Source organism: Cyclopterus lumpus, chromosome 13 (assembly GCF_009769545.1).
Source record: "Cyclopterus lumpus isolate fCycLum1 chromosome 13, fCycLum1.pri, whole genome shotgun sequence".
Lineage (NCBI taxonomy): Eukaryota > Metazoa > Chordata > Actinopteri > Perciformes > Cyclopteridae > Cyclopterus > Cyclopterus lumpus.
The window spans coordinates 16,442,757-16,461,752 of NC_046978.1; the positions used below are offsets into that span (position 1 = coordinate 16,442,757).

The following is an 18,996-nucleotide window of genomic DNA, read 5'->3' on the forward strand; positions in this document are numbered from 1 at the left end:
ATGCAAAGAAGGCCATCGGGTTGCTAGCCAACGCTACGGGACACTGCTGAACTTCAGTTCGTTGGATCGAATGTTGTGAAGAAAAAAAGAAAGAAGAGGAGAGGTGAATGACTGGGTGTCGGTCTTCTGTTGTGTCAGCGTTTAATTTCTGTTCGTACCTGATATAATAAAAAATAAAATTACAAAATAAACCGTAAAAATGTTTCATCCTGTTTTCGGTTGAGGAGTGGATGAGAAACGGAGACAAAGTGTTGTGCTCATGGTGTGTTGTGTTTGCAACCCCTTTTTCAAACCACGAAAGGGGTTTTCTTGTTCATTCAGAAAGTGAAAGTAGATCAGTGGGGGAGGCTTGAATAAAAGCCCTAGAGAGTCATGGGTGAAACAACATTAAGACAGTGTGCAATGCACGTCACTCCAACGGGTGTGACCTATAGTCCTGGAGGGAGAATCCTGTGGGGTAACTACTGTGAAGCCTATAATTTACTGGCAGCGGGTGAGGTTAGCTAATGTTTCCTGTTCACCTGCTGTTCACATCACCCAGTTTGTTTTAGTGTTGATACTTCCTCTAACCTGGTTATGCTGCAGGAGGTATCTTTTTATTAATTGGAGAGCACAGCATCCGAGCTGTACCGAGAGTTAGTTACAAGCTAGTTAACATCCATAGCCTCTGGGCAGGAAATAAAGAATAGTGTATTTAAGACAATTATCACTATAGATCCTCAGTTTCACCACGACACATCTACAAAAGCCTTCACCTTGTTACTCGACCGTATCCGCATCCAGGGGAGGATACAAATTGAGATCTGACAAATCTGACTGATGATGAAGGTCATTCACCTTTTCAGAAATTCTTTTTCTTCAAATTCCTTAAATTGTACCTAATTTCTTAATAGGCTTTACACACTCATTTCTTTTTAAGGAATGGAGGCGTGGCTTGGGGTGTGTCATCACTCTCCGGATGCTCATGGCAGCAGAGGATACTTACTTCTGAGGTATTGTTTTCATGATTGGATTACACATTTGTTATTTTGGACCAATCGTATTATACATCAGAACAAAATGTCGCTTTTATACACATTTTTGTTTCATTTGCTCCTGTTGTCTAAAATGTCTACTTTTTTGTTTTATGCAAAATCTCCATTTACAGTAATGATCCATTATTTCTTATAACAAAACAAACAGGTTTAAAAATAAAATTAAAAATATGTAGAGGCTACAGGTATTTAGGTTTTAAGTGAAGAAAGCATAACTTGTCATATCAATAATGAATAGACTTATATAAGGCTAATTATTTATTCCAACGTTCATAAATGAAAAGAGAGTTTCAAGAAATTGGTCTGGACATGCATGGTGTCGCAACAGGTGCAGTGCTTGTTAGCATAACAGAGTTTAATGTCCTTTTCCATTCTTTATTGTGGTTCTCCCTTTTACAGCTCTAACTTCCTTAAAGGTATAACCTGTTGAACTGTCATGATGGTGAACTGCTGTGGTCTGCTCAATGCCAATAAGGAACCAGGTACAGAGCTGTTTGAATACAAGAACAATTTATACATCACGTGCAAGAATGATTGTGTGTGAATACATTGGCTTGTGTATGTTTTGTCCAGGTGAAGGTTTGTGTGTGTGAGCGTCAGGAAGGGGTTTTTACGAACATATTTTAATATTGAATATACAAGGTACACATTCATGCAAGAGGTGAATGAGCACATCTAGCCATTCGGGGACTTTAATTACATATTATAAACCAAATATTGTCACCCACAAAACACAAAGAAGTTTTCAAACGGTCCGTGTTCACTGGGTTTCCTTGTGTTTCTCGGTCAGTTCCTCTGAAGAGCGTGGAGGTGGAGCTGGAGGTGAGGGACCATGTGGCTACAGTGGTCTCCACTCTGAGCTATGAGAACAAGGAGGACAAACCACTAGAGGCCGTGTTTGTCTTCCCTCTGCCTGGAGATGCTGCTGTCTGTCATTTCAGTGCTCAGATTGGACAGATGCAGATTGTAGCCGAGGTGAAGGAGAAGCAGGAGGTGAGCTGGACGGCAACGACTTCCTCACAAAGGAGCTTTACATCACAGCGAATGTTGCTCACGTGTGTCCTCTGTGATTCAGGCCCGTGAGGAGTATGACGATGCTCTGAGCTCCGGTCAGCAGGCCTTCCTGTTGGAGGAGAGTGAGCAGAGTCCAGATATATTCTCTCTGAGTGTGGGCAGTCTGCCTCCAGGAAGAGAGCGCCTCCATCAGGCTGGAGTACGTCACTGAGCTGGCTGTGCAGGCTGATGACGGGCTGAGGTTTTGTCTGCCTGCTGTGCTCAACCCTCGCTACCAACCTCAGGGTAGGAAACCAGCCAACAGCTTGATCAGGAGCCCTGAAGCTTCAACCTAGAGCTCACCACATCCTGTTCATACAGAAGGTTTTATTAGCGACAAAGGCTAAGATGGTTTGAACATGTTTACCTTGTTCACAGGGAGTGGAGGTGGTGAAGGTGGCAACGTTCAGGTGACCTCTGTTCAGGTGACCTCTGTTCCAGCCTCTCTGGTGCCCTACAGTCTGTCTTTCTCTGCCCGAGTGTCCTCTCCTCGTCCCGTCTCTAAAGTAGAGTCCAACTGTCCCCTGGACCCTCTTCAGTACCTCAACACAGAGCAAACCCAGACCACGGTACGTAGAGTTCTAGTGGTGATTGTGAGAGGATACATCATGATATATATCATTATATTTATGAGTGTTTTGTGAACTGCAGGTCAAGTTGGCTGCAGGACACAAGTTTGACAGAGATGTCGAACTGCTGATTTATTACAAAGATGCCCACCAGCCCACTGCTGTGGTGGAGGCAGGACGGGCCTCTTTCTGAGCCTGGTGAGTGACATTAGTGAAGGTGTTACTTGACAAATAAAAGGTCATTACATTCAACCAAATGTAAAAAATCAGATGAGATAAATATGTTGGAATACATAATAAAAAGCCAGATTTGTGTTCTCTCCTCTGTGCTTCAGGCACTCTGATGGGGGATCCAGTGATGATGCTGAGCCTGTACCCTGAGTTCCCCCAGGCTGTGATGTCTTTCAGTCGCTTCATGTGGAGAGTTTGTCTTCTTATTGGATAGATCTGGCAGTATGCAGGGAGCGCGTATGAAAGAGTGCCATGGTATTAATAATGTGTTATTTTCTACCATAAAATCATTCATATAGTAGTGTCTCTCTCACACAGAGACATTCACCATCTTCTCTCTCCTCCCTTCAGGATACTCTGCTGCTCCTGTTGAAGAGCTTACCAATGGGCTGCTATTTCAACATCCACAGCTTTGGGTCCAGTTATGAACACATCTTCCCGTAAGTCACTCCCTCAATTTCTTATGGCCTGTATTGTCACTTCTTGTTCATGTGTGTGTTCATTGCTCCATGAGTTCATGTGTGTGTTTCTGATGGCAGTGAGAGTGTAGAGTACAACCAGAAGACCATGGAAGAAGCTCTGAAAAATGTTGCGGAGATGAAAGCTAATCTGGGAGGAACAGAGATTCTGAAGCCACTCAAACACATTTACAGCCAGCCCTGCATTCCCAGTCAACCTCAACAAGTAATTACACACACACACACGGACACACACACACACACGTGCATACGTGTTTAACAGGTTGTACAAATATCTCTTGTCGGGAATAGTTGTACTTGTGGTACTAAAACAGCAAACACACACAGCTCTCATAGAAAGGTTTGGATGACTCAACACATGTATATTTTTGGGTGTGATGTTATGTAACTTAGTGGTGTGTAAACTCTCCTCCCTAGCTATTTGTCTTCACTGACGGAGAGGTGGGGAACACCAAAGACGTGATCAATCTGGTGAAGCAGAATTCAGGTTCCCACAGGTGAAAACAAAAGGAAACACACACACAATTGACAAAATATGTCTATTGTTCAAATGTGTGTGTAAAAACCAAACTACTGTCTTGTAGGTGTTTCTCTTTTGGGATTGGGGAAGGGGCCAGTTCTGCTCTCATCAACGGGTTGGCCAAGGAAGGAGGAGGTCACGCTCAGTTCATCACAGGGACGGACAGGATGCAACCCAAAGTAAGACTTCACATTTAATAAAACATGCAATTAGGACAGACGATACAATAAGAAATGTGAATTAATATATTTATTATGTTTTTGCTCCTCAGGTGATGCAGTCGCTGCGATTTGCTCTGCAACCAGCTGTGCAGGACATCTCAGTCAAATGGGATTTGCCAAAGGGAGTTTCTGTCATTGATCTCTCTCCACCAATCACAGCCCTTTTCCAGGGTCAAAGGTCACTGGTTTATGCCCAGCTCACTGGACAGGTAGGAGCAGCACCATCTCAGTGAAATTACTTTCTGGTTAGATGTATTTCAGGTCAATTATGATGCTACAAATGGTTTCTAACACTGATGCTTTCTCAGGGTTCAGAGGCCCTCAGAGGGCTGTGTGACGGTGAGGTACAGCCTGGCAGGTCATCCCTCTCAGAACCAGCTTCACTTCAGTCTCAAACCTGCAGAGGACACTGGGTACAACAGCACTGTTATGCATTGGGTCCTGTCCTTACACATGTGGAGTTTAATTTTATTATTTGGATAAGTTCACTGATGCATGGCATTAATGGTCTGCTGAGTGGCTGACACAGAATGTGCAGACAGCTTTAAATCTAATCATTTAGTCAAAAATAAGTGTTATGACACTAAGACGTTTTATTACTTTTTAGCAGTACTTTGCAAAGACCATGAAAGAAACCTTGTGAATATCTGCAGTGGCGCAATGTCGTAAAGTGCTTTATATTATTTCTCTCCAATACATGAACCCTAAAATACATAATTAGTATGTCATCATAATTTGGTACATCTCTGTGTCGATGTGTTAACATCTCTCTCCTCTCTGCAGATTAACCGTCCACAGGTTGGCTGCTCGGACTCTGATTCGCTCCCTGGAGATGGAGAAGAAAGAGCGGAGAGGACAGGAAGATGGAGGAGACAAGAAGAAGAAGGTGGTGGAGCTCAGCGTCCAATCAGGAGTGAGCAGTGCCTTCACTGCCTTCATCGCTGTCAACAAAGGCAACAGTGAAGTTATTCAAGGACCTCTGGTGCGCAGAAATGTTCCAACACTCAGTGAGTGTTTCCAAGAAAAATACAAACTACAGTGACCCTGTTATGGTTTGTCTCTGACCCCAAGCGCACGACAACAGGAAGGTTTAGTTCTAGCCGAACACACGGCGTAGTTTATTGAGCACAACAAGTCTCTGGGAAAAGAAACACAAAAAACTCAAAGTGTCCCCTTAGTCCACGGGTGATCGAACATCAAACCCAAAACAATCCAAGAAAATACTCCACACAAAAAAGTCAGCAAAGACACGAGGGAAAGTTCAGTGACGACACAAGGAGGAAAGTCCACGGACATCATGGCACGAACTCGCAACGTCAGCACAGACAGTCCTGATCTTTATCCCCCCCCCCTCCCTCAAGTGTGTTTGTGTGTAAAAATATCTGAACTATTTTAACTGCTTGTTGTAGTCATTGTAATAAGGTCAGAATCCAGTAGTTTTTGTTGATATTGTTTTAGTTATTGTCTTGTCTCATATCTTGACCTTATACTTTTTTTTTTCATCTTAAAGGGGGGAAGCCCGGTGGTATGCGCAGCCAGTATGCTCTGATGGCAGTTAGTGTTCCTGTGATGAATAGTAAGTAAAAATCTCCAAAGCTGAAACAAAATGTCAGAATTGCTCTACTTGCTTATGAGTTGATTTAGTGAATAACTGAACGTAAAGTACGAGTAGTTTTGTCTCCAGTTTGCTTTGGTAGTCATTGACAGCCAGTGAGTGTTTCCATGAAAAATACAAACTACAGTGACCCTCTACTTACTAGATAACAGGTGACCTTGAAGGATAATGTAGAGAAGCATGTTGATGAACTTCTTTAACATTAAATGATGGATCATCTACAAATCACTGTATTAATTAGTTTAGGAAATGAGAGTGAGCATTTGTTAAGTGCTCATCTGTTTCTATGTACAAAGTTAAACTTTTGAGCTATTTTAACTGCTTGTTGTTAGTCACTGTAATAAGGTCAGAATCCAGTAGTGTTGTTGATAATGTTTTAGTTATTGTCTTGTCTCATATCTTGACCGTATACTTTTTTTTTTCATCTCAAAGGGGGGAAGCCCTGTGGCAGCCAGTATGCTCTATGTGATGCTTCTCCTGTGAATAGTAAGTAAAAATCTCCAAAGCTGAATCAAAGTGGCAGAATTGCCTCTACTTGCTTATGAGTTGATTTAGTGAATAACCTGAACGTAAAGTACGAGTGGTTTTGTCTCCAGTTTGCTTTGGAAGTCATTGACATAAAAAACATGTGATTGCACAGTGCAGCAAGTTAGGGAGGATCAACTGTCGAGTGTTTTCCTGGAGGCCTGCTCGTGCCCCTTCTCATATTTATATTTTTATTAACACTGTACACATTTTCAGTTCTATTTTAATAAGTGTAAGGTATTGTTATATAGTCACACTGACATCCCCCATTAGATGAGAGCGTGCATTTGTTTAGTGCTCATCTGTTTCTATGTAAAAAGTTAAACTTTTTAGATATTTTTAACTCATTGTTCTTAGTCATTGTAATAAGCTGAGAGGACCAGTCATTTTTGTTGATATCTTTTGTTTAGTAATTCTCATGGCCTGTGTCTTTTCATCTTTTTTTGTCATCTCACAGTGATGATGTCGACGACCTGTGAAACGATGCCGGATGATTCGTTGGACTATTGTTATTCTGAGATGGATCGTAAGTACATGCCTCAAATCTGAATGGGAGTGGGACACTCCTCTGTGTATTTCTATAAATGGACTAAATGGATGCAAACAAAAACAAAAAAAACACATTTATGCAGCACAATTTTTCTGCTTGCTTTTTTTTGCAGCTTTAAAGTTAAATACTGTACGAACAATAGGAGATGTTTTGGCTCCAGTTTGGTAGTCACTGACATAGAAACTTGCAATTGCACAGTGCAGCAAATGTGCGTGTGCATGGAGGGAATGTGTATAATATTTTTTATTTTCTCAACAATATAGACATTGCTAATTTTTGCTAAGTTCTAGTGTATGTTTTTGTTATGGACTGTCCATGGACGTAGTCACTGAGACGTCACTCATTGGTCCGTGGACGACAGTTTTGAAGTCTTGAATTTGGCATTTACGCTGTCGCCATCTTGTTTTTTTGCAACCAGAAGTGACGTCAGAGGGCGGAGCTAAGTATGACAGAACACTGACAAAGACATTTTTAGGCGACCAAAATGTTACAATTACCTTTGACTAACTGAAAACATGCTATGAATTGGTTGAATTTCTCAGACAAAAACACAGACGACTCCCAGACCGGACAACGTCCTGGTGTCGACCTGTCTATTTTCTAATGTGAAGCCGTGTCCCCTAATGATTTAAATTGTTTATTTTCTTTGTAATGTGGTTTATACATTGAGGATTTCCTAGTCTTACAATTTAAGTTCCTTGTATTTAATGTTATTGCCCTTGTGTAATGTTCTGTCTCTTTTTCTGTTGAAGTCATGTGTCATTCAAGGTTTCCTGCGTCTCCATGTAGCTCTTCGGATGGTAAGTAACAACAACTTGAATGGAAGGCCAAGACATTTTCTACACACATTCATGTCTCCCTCGAGATGAATCGTAGCACATTGGATAATTATTTTATTTTCATTCAGTGCTTAATATTGTCATTGTGAGCACTTTAGCACGCTGATGTTAGCATTTAGCGCACCGCTGTGCCTAAGTACTATGTATTGTATGTAGTAGTCAGACTAACAATGCTTTTTCTTTTAGCAGCACTAGAAAACCTATTATATACAGGAAAAAAACTATAATGTTTATTATTCAATAAAGGTGAAGACAGCCAGATTCAACATGGGAAGCAATCTAATGATTTAAAGATATAAAGTGGCACGGTGACATGGAAAGTGTAGTAATCATCGAAATATGTTTAACTGCATATATCTATGCATCAGTATCAAATAGGCAAACAAAGAAGAAGAAGAAAGGAATGCTTCTAATACATATGAGTATGCTAATCCGACAAGATTACTTCATTTCTCACTGTAATTTTCCTCCTCAGAAAGGTCTTTGCCCAAACAGCCGCCCAGAGACCCTTTGCTGCAGCTGGTCTCCCTCCAGAAGGCGTCTGGCTGCTGGGTGCTGGATCCAGATCTGGCTGCTGCACTGGGAAAGACCAGCGAGGAGGTGGAAAAGCCCAAGCCTGCATCGGTGGGTTAGAATATAATAACATAGATTAATAATAGGACTTGTGTTTCATGTGAAATATAACTTAACTTCAAATCTATATTGTTATTATGTGGTCAAGAAGTCAGATTTGTCCTTCTTTTCTATATATTCAGTGTTCTTTTTGATCTAGTTTATTATTGTTTGATGAATTAGGTGAACCAGGAAGTGTGGGCCACCATTCTGGCTCTGATCTGGCTTCATGGTTTCAAGATGGATGCTCAGGAAGAGTGGGAGCTTCTGGCTATGAAGGCTGTGTCATGGCTCCAAGCTCAGAAAGGTAAAAAACACAAATACATTTTGAATCTGTTGTTTTTTAACAGTAATTGTTAGTGCTGGTTACAATCTGATGACTTGTTTTGTGTGTTTTCTTTCAGCCTCCTGTGTGACGGAGTGTGTGGACGCAGGAAACGCTCTGTTGGGTTGCACCGTGCAGAAAGACGTCCTGGGGCTCTGAGCGTTTCATTGAAGTACGCTTCTCCTTCAGGACCCTTCTGGTCCACAGAAGCAGCTGCACTCCATCCTACAATGTTGACTTCAAATCAAATTGTGCATTTCATGTCAACTTGTGTCTAAAACAACTGGAAATTAAACTCAACGAGTTTTGAACCAAATGAGCATTAATGGCCTAATTTAACCCTTCACACCTCCTCCATTCACTGTTCAGTCAAAATAATGTGTGACATCGGGCTTACATGAACTTTAGCCAACTCTGATTTGCAAATCAAACCTCGAGCTGTCAGCAGACATTTCTCTCCACACTATAAAAAGTGTTAAGAACTGCCTGCTTCAATTGTGATGTGTTTTATGTACCTTTTTGTAATGCTTCAGAAAGGTATATCCTAAATTACTGCTGAGTCTGGGGGATGTTTTTGCTTAAAAATTAATCCTTGTAAAGTGAACACATTACAGGTGTGTGACTGTGAGTGTGTTGCTGTGAGAAAGGAACAATAGAGTAAAAAGTGAATACGGTACCCAAAGATTAAAAAATATGTTTTAAAAAAGTGCACCGCCAATCAATTCATTCCCTGAATCAACTAACGTCAACTCTTGGAGCAACAGTTGGAAAAACGATGCCAAAGATGATTTTGTTGGTAGCCCCATCGTGCACACATAAAATAATGTTGGTTCTTTTCAAAAATAATGCATTGGGTCGTGTGATAACAGCGAAAGTACAGCCCCGTGGGTTAATTAAACTTTAATGTTTATGCAACTGTTATGGTTCTCCCCGTTACACACACATTCAGACCTTAAACATGCAATAACATGACATATCACTTAAACAGTTAAATATAACAAGACATAAACATACACAATGAACCTGGTTCTGGTTAATAGTGCTAAATGCCATGAAAGTGCAATGTCAGCACTATGTTTTCAATCAATTAAGTTTAGTCGCACTTGTTTTAACAAATAAATAATTGTAAAATGTCATTCTTGATTTTTGTCAAAGTGAATCATGAATCTGTTTTAAAGGGGCATTACATTTTTGAAGATAGCTTTATAACTGGTCTAGGACACGAAACTCAAAGTTTAGAACTGTCAGACATTTATTTTCCAGCGTGACGCTTTTGGAACTTCATGTTGCATATTTAAGCTCCGCCCACTCGGTACTATCAAGTCGAGGAATCGAGCCTACCCGGTAGTCGTGACTTTCGCTTTCACGTGTGTTGGTTTATATCTTTCTGCTTTATACATCTGCAAGTTGTCTTCACATCATTCACAAGAGGGAACTCCAGTCCGCCTGTCCCGGAGACACCCGTCCTCAGAGGTAGGCTTTCTCCTGCTGCGTGTTTACTCACAGTCTGCTCCTCGAGACCAAGTAGACTCTCCACACTGCGCGAGCCGGATTCATTCACAATATTCATATGAATATACTGTTGATGTTGCATTGTGTATGAATGTCTAGGAACTTCAATGGAATATTGTATTTGTACAAAAGAGATAAAGGAAGTTATCTTCAACATACATCGGGTTATTTCCAGTAATCGGTAATCTCCTATATTAGTGAGAAATATAACTTGTTTTTTTGTTGTCATCAGTAACCATTAAGCAGCTGTACAGGTCTAAATATAAACTAAAAGGCTAAACATCCGTTTCATAATAAACGTTAACAGTTGGAAAAAATGAAAACGGAGAATGAACCAGGAAGGGCGGAGCAGTGACGTCCGGCAGGGAAACCTTCCTATTGATTGAGTATAGTCTATCAATCAATGGGAATATAGGAATTAGTGTACTTATTGATTGATATTGTAAATGATTACTGGAAATATGTGGTGATTTGGGACGTTAAATATACGAGTGACGGCATTAGTAATACATTTATTAATATCATTGTTATTGTAAGATTTGTGTTCAAAGCTCCGGGTCCCGTGGACGCAGGAAATTCAGGATTCAATGAGTTAAAGTTTAACAATATTTAATGGCAAAGATAATACTCATGTAGCGTTCACGATCGTGGGGCCAGAAAGGAGGAACTCTCCACAGACGGACTGCAGCTCCCAAGGAGCAACAGACCGGGGCTGTCTCGAGTCTCCAGACCAGTAGAACCATGTCTCCAGACCAGTAGAACCATGTCTCCAGACCAGTAGAACCATGTCTCCAGACCAGTAGAACCATGTCTCCCCAGAACAAATGCTCGGTCGTTAGTATGGTCATACAAATGAATTCACACCTAAAGGTTAGTTTTATTGGTCAGTTCAAAGAATGCCGCAGTTCTGTTCGCTAAGCCAATTGATAAGCTGGCGAGGTCAAAGCTCACACTTCCGGTCAAGGACAGGAAGTTCCCCTTCAGAATAAAACCCTATTATCCTGCCTTCAGAATAAAAGCAACACATTAGGTTTCAATCGGCATCCATTTTAACTATTGTCTAAACAATAAAACATTCATTCATTCTCATGCATCATACAGTTAATCATTACATTTGTCATTAAAACAGAATAATAAAACAGTGATCCTCTCTTATATTTCATAATACATTCCTCCAGAATATTCCTCATAATATCCCAAATTAATTATCATATCTTTCTTTATGTATTAATTTAAAACATATACTTCTCTTATCTACATGTGCAAATATATATAAAATCCACCACAACCCAACATTATTCTTTATTAACACTTTAGTTTGTAACTAATACAATATATTGTTGGGACTTTTATATGTTTCTGTGTGTTCCTCTCCAGTGTTCATAGCATGGTTATTACTATAATGGTTATGGGTGTATGGTGATATTCATGTGAAATATATATTCATATAATGGATGAAGAATAATATATTTCTTTGTTTAAAAAAAAGAAACGTACTTTGATTGCTGAAGAATGTCCAGAATTTGTTTTGTTATCATCCATCACCGCAGCAGGAAGTCCTCAAATGTCCTTGTTGATTGTTGTTCAGGTATGATGGTGAACTGCTGTGGTCTGCTAACCTCCCAGAAGGAACCAGGTACAAAGTTGTTCAAAAACAAACCTCCATAACCTTTTTTCTACTTGTGGAAACTTCAAATGCAAATACATTTGTATATAGATGTGTCCATTTGTTGTGTTCACTGGGTTTCCTTGTGTTTCTCGGTCAGTTCCTCTGAAGAGCGTGGAGGTGGAGCTGGAGGTGAGGGACCATGTGGCTACAGTGGTCTCCACTCTGAGCTATGAGAACAAGGAGGACAAACCACTAGAGGCCGTGTTTGTCTTCCCTCTGCCTGGAGATGCTGCTGTCTGTCATTTCAGTGCTCAGATTGGACAGATGCAGATTGTAGCCGAGGTGAAGGAGAAGCAGGAGGTGAGCTGGACGGCAACGACTTCCTCACAAAGGAGCTTTACATCACAGCGAATGTTGCTCACGTGTGTCCTCTGTGATTCAGGCCCGTGAGGAGTATGACGATGCTCTGAGCTCCGGTCAGCAGGCCTTCCTGTTGGAGGAGAGTGAGCAGAGTCCAGATATATTCTCTCTGAGTGTGGGCAGTCTGCCTCCAGGAGAGAGCGCCTCCATCAGGCTGGAGTACGTCACTGAGCTGGCTGTGCAGGCTGATGACGGGCTGAGGTTTTGTCTGCCTGCTGTGCTCAACCCTCGCTACCAACCTCAGGGTAGGAAAACCAGCCAACAGCTTGATCAGGAGCCCTGAAGCTTCAACCTAGAGCTCACCACACCTGTTCATACAGAAGGTTTTATTAGCGACAAAGGCTAAGATGGTTTGAACATGTTTACCTTGTTCACAGGGAGTGGAGGTGGTGAAGGTGGCAACGTTCAGGTGACCTCTGTTCAGGTGACCTCTGTTCCAGCCTCTCTGGTGCCCTACAGTCTGTCTTTCTCTGCCCGAGTGTCCTCTCCTCGTCCCGTCTCTAAAGTAGAGTCCAACTGTCCCCTGGACCCTCTTCAGTACCTCAACACAGAGCAAACCCAGACCACGGTACGTAGAGTTCTAATGGTGATTGTGAGAGGATACATCATGATATATATCATTATATTTATGAGTGTTTTGTGAACTGCAGGTCAAGTTGGCTGCAGGACACAAGTTTGACAGAGATGTCGAACTGCTGATTTATTACAAAGATGCCCACCAGCCCACTGCTGTGGTGGAGGCAGGACGGGCCTCTTCTGAGCCTGGTGAGTGACCATTAGTGAAGGTGTTACTTGACAAATAAAAAGGTCATTACATTCAACCAAATGTAAAAAATCAGATGAGATAAATATGTTGGAATACATAATAAAAAGCCAGATTTGTGTTCTCTCCTCTGTGCTTCAGGCACTCTGATGGGGGATCCAGTGATGATGCTGAGCCTGTACCCTGAGTTCCCCCAGGCTGTGATGTCTTCAGTCGCTTCATGTGGAGAGTTTGTCTTCTTATTGGATCGATCTGGCAGTATGCAGGGAGCGCGTATGAAGAGTGCCATGGTATTAATAATGTGTTATTTCTACCATAAAATCATTCATATAGTAGTGTCTCTCTCACACAGAGACATTCACCATCTTCTCTCTCCTCCCTTCAGGATACTCTGCTGCTCCTGTTGAAGAGCTTACCAATGGGCTGCTATTTCAACATCCACAGCTTTGGGTCCAGTTATGAACACATCTTCCCGTAAGTCACTCCCTCAATTTCTTATGGCCTGTATTGTCACTTCTTGTTCATGTGTGTGTTCATTGCTCCATGAGTTCATGTGTGTGTTTCTGATGGCAGTGAGAGTGTAGAGTACAACCAGAAGACCATGGAAGAAGCTCTGAAAAATGTTGCGGAGATGAAAGCTAATCTGGGAGGAACAGAGATTCTGAAGCCACTCAAACACATTTACAGCCAGCCCTGCATTCCCAGTCAACCTCGACAAGTAATTATACACACACATACGGACACACACACACACACACACACGTGCATACGTGTTTAATAGGTTGTAGACATATCTCTTGTCGGGAATAGTCTCATACCATTCAGTCAGAACTTCCTGCTGTTATATTTTTAACAGGTTCATTCTTACCGCACCTTGTTCTTTTGACTTTACCATTGAAACCACTTGTAGTACTAAAACAGCAAACACACACAGCTCTCATAGAAAGGTTTGGATGACTCAACACATGTATATTTTTGGGTGTGATGTTATGTAACTTAGTGGTGTGTAAACTCTCCTCCCTAGCTATTTGTCTTCACTGACGGAGAGGTGGGGAACACCAAAGACGTGATCAATCTGGTGAAGCAGAATTCAGGTTCCCACAGGTGAAAACAAAAGGAAACACACACACAATTGACAAAATATGTCTATTGTTCAAATGTGTGTGTAAAAACCAAACTACTGTCTTGTAGGTGTTTCTCTTTTGGGATTGGGGAAGGGGCCAGTTCTGCTCTCATCAACGGGTTGGCCAAGGAAGGAGGAGGTCACGCTCAGTTCATCACAGGGACGGACAGGATGCAACCCAAAGTAAGACTTCACATTTAATAAAACATGCAATTAGGACAGACGACACAATAAGAAATGTGAATTAATATATTTATTATGTTTTTGCTCCTCAGGTGATGCAGTCGCTGCGATTTGCTCTGCAACCAGCTGTGCAGGACATCTCAGTCAAATGGGATTTGCCAAAGGGAGTTTCTGTCATTGATCTCTCTCCACCAATCACAGCCCTTTTCCAGGGTCAAAGGTCACTGGTTTATGCCCAGCTCACTGGACAGGTAGGAGCAGCACCATCTCAGTGAAATTACTTTCTGGTTAGATGTATTTCAGGTCAATTATGATGCTACAAATGGTTTCTAACACTGATGCTTTCTCAGGGTTCAGAGGCCTCAGAGGGCTGTGTGACGGTGAGGTACAGCCTGGCAGGTCATCCCTCTCAGAACCAGCTTCACTTCAGTCTCAAACCTGCAGAGGACACTGGGTACAACAGCACTGTTATGCATTGGGTCCTGTCCTTACACATGTGGAGTTTAATTTAATATACATATTTGGATAAATACACTGATACATGGCCTTAATGGTCTGCTCAGCTTTAAATCTTATAATTTAGTCAAAAAATACGCGTCACGATACTAGACATTTAATTCTTTTCAGCAATACTTTGCAAAGCATCTGAAGTCCCATAAAACACCATGAAGTTGTTAAAAACACGATATGTTACAAATTAAATCGAAAATGCTTCATAGAAATGTATAAAACACACACATCAACATGCAAATACAAACATGCAAACCCTGGAGTACAGTGATGAAAGAAACCTTGAGAATCACTGCAGCAGCACAATATGGCAAAAGTGTTTTGTTATTTCTCTCCATACATAATTAGTATGTTCATCATAATTTGGTACATCTCTGTGTCGATGTGTTAACATCTCTCTCCTCTCTGCAGATTAACCGTCCACAGGTTGGCTGCTCGGACTCTGATTCGCTCCCTGGAGATGGAGAAGAGAGAGTGGAGAGGACAGGAAGATGGAGGAGACAAGAAGAAGAAGGTGGTGGAGCTCAGCGTCCAATCAGGAGTGAGCAGTGCCTTCACTGCCTTCATCGCTGTCAACAAAGGCAACAGTGAAGTTATTCAAGGACCTCTGGTGCGCAGAAATGTTCCAACACCCAGTGAGTGTTTCCATGAAAAATACAAACTACAGTGACCCTCTACTTACTAGATACCAGCTGACCGTGAAGGATAATGTAGAGAAGCATGGTGATGAACTGCTTTAACATTAAATGATGGATCATCTACAAATCACTGTATTAATTAGTTTAGGAGATGATAGTGAGCATTTGTTTAGTGCTCATCTGTTTCTATGTACAAAGTTAAACTTTTGAGCTATTTTAACTGCTTGTTGTTAGTCATTGTAATAAGGTCAGAATCCAGTAGTTTTGTTGATATTGTTTTAGTTATTGTCTTGTCTCATATCTTAACCGTATATATATTTTTTTTCATCTCAAAGTGGTGATGGCCTGTGGTATGCGCAGGCAGTGTGTTCCGATGTCATATGATGCTTCTCCTGTGATGAATAGTAAGTAAAAATCTCCAAAGCTGAATCAAAGTGGCAGAATTGCTCTACTTGCTTATGAGTTGATTTAGTGAATAACTGAACGTAAAGTACGAGTGGTTTTGTCTCCAGTTTGCTTTGGAAGTCATTGACATAAAAAACATGTGATTGCACAGTGCAGCAAGTTAGGGAGGATCAACTGTCGAGTGTTTTCCTGGAGGCCTTTTGTCCAATAAATCAAAAACAAACATAAATCAAATTGCCAATGACGCACCATAGGTTTGTGGTGCATTGTCCATCCAGGATTCCATTTTTCTAATAATTTATTTAACTAAATAAAACAAACAAAAGAACAAAGGAACCCCTAATGCTGCCCCTCTCCTGTGCTGGTAAAAAGCCATAGGCCTACCCAGGTACATGCTGGTCCTGTACCTGACTACTCCTACGTATAACCACAGGTCCCCACAGCATTACCCTATTAACAAACAAATGAACAACCAAAAGACTACATATATCTACACAACAACAACAACACAGAATTAAACAAAACTAAAAACTATCAAAAGAAAAAGCTATATTCTAATATACCAAAAAATCTAACCTAAATAAACACACTAGAATAATTAAACAATACTACTTGTGAATAAAATAACTAAATACTAATATCAAATAAATAGCTCCGACAAATACTAATAGTTAAATAATATACATTTTAATGTTAATTTAATAATAATATTAATAATTATAATTATAATGAGTCACAGAGGGATAATGGATAATTATATATTAGGATGTGTGCTCTCTCAACAGCTCGTAAGAAGAAATCTAAGGGAGGCTTCGCCCCAAAGTTATTCTCTAATATGATGAATAAGTTATTTGCCTCGACGATACCACAGAAGATGTCTCTGCAGACTGATGGTGCCGATGGTGCTGATCTCTACTCGCTGCCACAATACCAGTGTCTCTGACGCAGCTTTTAGTGATTTAAATTGTTTTCTGTTCTTTGTACTTCTCCTCGTTTTCTGGTGCAGTGGTTAACACATTGAGAATTTATGAGTCGTACAGTTTAAGTTCCGTCCTTATGTTTACGGTTGTTGCCTTTGTGTAATGTTCTTTGTCTCTTTAAGTGATGGCCCTGAGACAAGCCGAACCATGTAGCTTGAAAAGTAAGTAAATCTATTTACTTACTGACGACCACTGTTGGGTTATTACCGTGTCATTTGTTACACCCATTCATCTCCCTCATGATAAATTGTAATACATTTGGTGATTTTTTGATTTAAACACCATGTTTTCATCAGGTCAAACTTTGTATTTGTCCAATACTTAGATTAATGACCGAATACTTACTAAATTAATGACATCAGCTGTACTTTGTAAATAGGGCGAAATAGCAGTGGATGATAAAGGTGAATAAATATTCCAAATAAGAAGCAACAATATTATTTGGAGAGAGACATGTGAGTTAGTGTTTTCTAGTTTAGCGTGTCACTTATTACTTTCGTAATTCACTCGTATTTCTTTCCTGTAATTTACTGGTATCTATACATCAGTAACAAATGGGAAAACCGTAAGATCAAAACCAAACTAAAACGATTGCTCTAAATACATACCAGTACAATAAGCCACAGAGATTATTTGTATCCCTTCACTTTGGTTTTCCTCCTCAGAAAGGTCTTTGCCCAAACAGCCGCCCAGAGACCCTTTGCTGCAGCTGGTCTCCCTCCAGAAGGCGTCTGGCTGCTGGGTGCTGGATCCAGATCTGGCTGCTGCACTGGGAAAGACCAGCGAGGAGGTGGAAAAGCCCAAGCCTGCATCGGTGGGTTAGAATATAATAACATAGATTAATAATAGGACTTGTGTTTCATGTGAAATATAACTTAACTTCAAATCTATATTGTTATTATGTGGTCAAGAAGTCAGATTTGTCCTTCTTTTCTATATATTCAGTGTTCTTTTTGATCTAGTTTATTATTGTTTGATGAATTAGGTGAACCAGGAAGTGTGGGCCACCATTCTGGCTCTGATCTGGCTTCATGGTTTCAAGATGGATGCTCAGGAAGAGTGGGAGCTTCTGGCTATGAAGGCTGTGTCATGGCTCCAAGCTCAGAAAGGTAAAAAACACAAAATACATTTTGAATCTGTTGTTTTTTAACAGTAATTGTTAGTGCTGGTTACAATCTGATGACTTGTTTTGTGTGTTTTATTTCAGCCTCCTGTGTGACGGAGTGTGTGGACGCAGGAAACGCTCTGTTGGGTTGCACCGTGCAGAAAGACGTCCTGGGGCTCTGAGCGTTTCATTAAAGTACGCTTCTCCTTCAGTATTGGTACACAGAAGCAGATCACCTGTTTTTTTATTCAACATGAAACTGAACATTATTAACATTTGATCATACAATATTTTTTTTCCCGCACAACTATAGAGATTGATTGACATGCACTTTAGTGGACACTGAATTGTAAAAGTAGGTTAATACTAATTTATCTACAGGACAAAATTGAAACACTTTTCCTATAGCCTCTAATCCTTCATCATCTGGAACTGATGTGGTTGAAATCACTGGGTAACATTTAAAAATACAGTGATGATGATAAATAAAAAGATGATAAATGTGTTAAAGATTCCAATGTACTACAAATTATAAACTATTGATGGTCTCTCCCCTCTTTGACACAGCGTTTCTCTCTGAAAAGCCCAAACATGTTCCTCTGCTTTTCTGTTCATATTCTATGCCAAGTACTGTACACAGAAATATATAAGAAATATATAATAACTGCATTCAATAAAAATATATATATATATATATATATTCCATCAGTCTTAATGCCAATTCGTCTGAATTTGGTGGTGTCATTAAAAATGGTTACAATGTCATATTTGATCTTTGCTTCGTGAAATGGCATATAATGGACGTGCACTCCTGTCAATGAATTGTTTCTCCTTTTTAAAACACGAAAGTAAGAAATATCTGGAACAGTTTTGGTTAAAAAAAGTTGGTGACGTCACCAAATTGTCGTGACCGTCGTTTGGAAGATTCGAGTTCAGCAGTTGGGCGCTCGCCATCTTGTTTTTGTTTATTTTGTATTTATTTTTTGGCAACTAGAGCTAACGCGACAGGGTGAATTCAAGTACAACCTGGCGCAAGGAGTAAGGACGTTTTATTCGACCTAAAATACTATAATGAACTTCTACAAACTACTCCTGAACCGGACAAAGCCGCGGCAGCGACCTGTCAAGGTAACTTTAGTCACGCTCTGAAGTAAGCTAAGTTAGCTAATTTACGC

At 40.6% G+C, this 18,996-nt stretch overlaps 2 protein-coding genes across 4 annotated transcripts; both read left to right on the plus strand.

Moving 5' to 3' along the window:
* Positions 1-1,433: 1,433 nt before the first annotated feature.
* On the plus strand, positions 1,434-8,732 carry LOC117741086 (von Willebrand factor A domain-containing protein 5A-like). Its single transcript, XM_034547794.1, is given in 19 exon segments — positions 1,434-1,516; positions 1,825-2,027; positions 2,110-2,223; positions 2,225-2,333; positions 2,475-2,656; positions 2,739-2,842; positions 2,981-3,059; positions 3,061-3,134; positions 3,208-3,327; positions 3,427-3,571; positions 3,784-3,863; positions 3,951-4,065; positions 4,158-4,322; positions 4,423-4,520; positions 4,891-5,177; positions 6,910-6,926; positions 8,060-8,260; positions 8,432-8,555; positions 8,653-8,732. Coding segments are annotated over 19 exon segments (2,343 nt in total). The 5' UTR covers positions 1,434-1,470.
* A 1,153-nt stretch (positions 8,733-9,885) lies between these two features.
* Positions 9,886-18,452, plus strand: LOC117741085 (von Willebrand factor A domain-containing protein 5A-like). 3 transcript variants are annotated; one of them, XM_034547790.1, is made up of 20 exons: positions 9,886-10,046; positions 11,674-11,721; positions 11,852-12,054; positions 12,137-12,359; positions 12,492-12,682; positions 12,765-12,879; positions 13,019-13,167; positions 13,263-13,351; positions 13,451-13,595; positions 13,902-13,981; positions 14,069-14,183; positions 14,276-14,434; positions 14,534-14,637; positions 15,105-15,328; positions 15,667-15,735; positions 16,522-16,638; positions 16,839-16,877; positions 17,382-17,530; positions 17,702-17,825; positions 17,924-18,121. In XM_034547790.1, exons 2-20 carry the CDS (start codon positions 11,676-11,678, stop codon positions 18,001-18,003), a joined length of 2,421 nt encoding a protein of 806 aa, XP_034403681.1. In that variant the 5' UTR covers positions 9,886-10,046; positions 11,674-11,675; the 3' UTR covers positions 18,004-18,121. The 3 variants fall into 3 exon arrangements, with proteins under 3 accessions (XP_034403681.1, XP_034403682.1, XP_034403684.1); XM_034547791.1 differs by lacking the exon at positions 16,522-16,638 and having other exon boundaries at positions 17,924-18,452; XM_034547793.1 differs by lacking the exons at positions 16,522-16,638; positions 16,839-16,877.
* The last annotated feature ends 544 nt before the right edge of the window (positions 18,453-18,996 follow it).

Bases quoted from the DNA above. Each gene is read 5' to 3' on its own strand.
- LOC117741085 (XM_034547790.1), top strand. From the start codon at position 11,676: ATGATGGTGAACTGCTGTGGTCTGCTAACCTCCCAGAAGGAACCAG. The intron at 14,184-14,275 runs GTAAGACTTCAC...TTTGCTCCTCAG, and splicing joins CGGACAGGATGCAACCCAAA to GTGATGCAGTCGCTGCGATT. The intron at 14,435-14,533 runs GTAGGAGCAGCA...ATGCTTTCTCAG, and splicing joins ATGCCCAGCTCACTGGACAG to GGTTCAGAGGCCTCAGAGGG.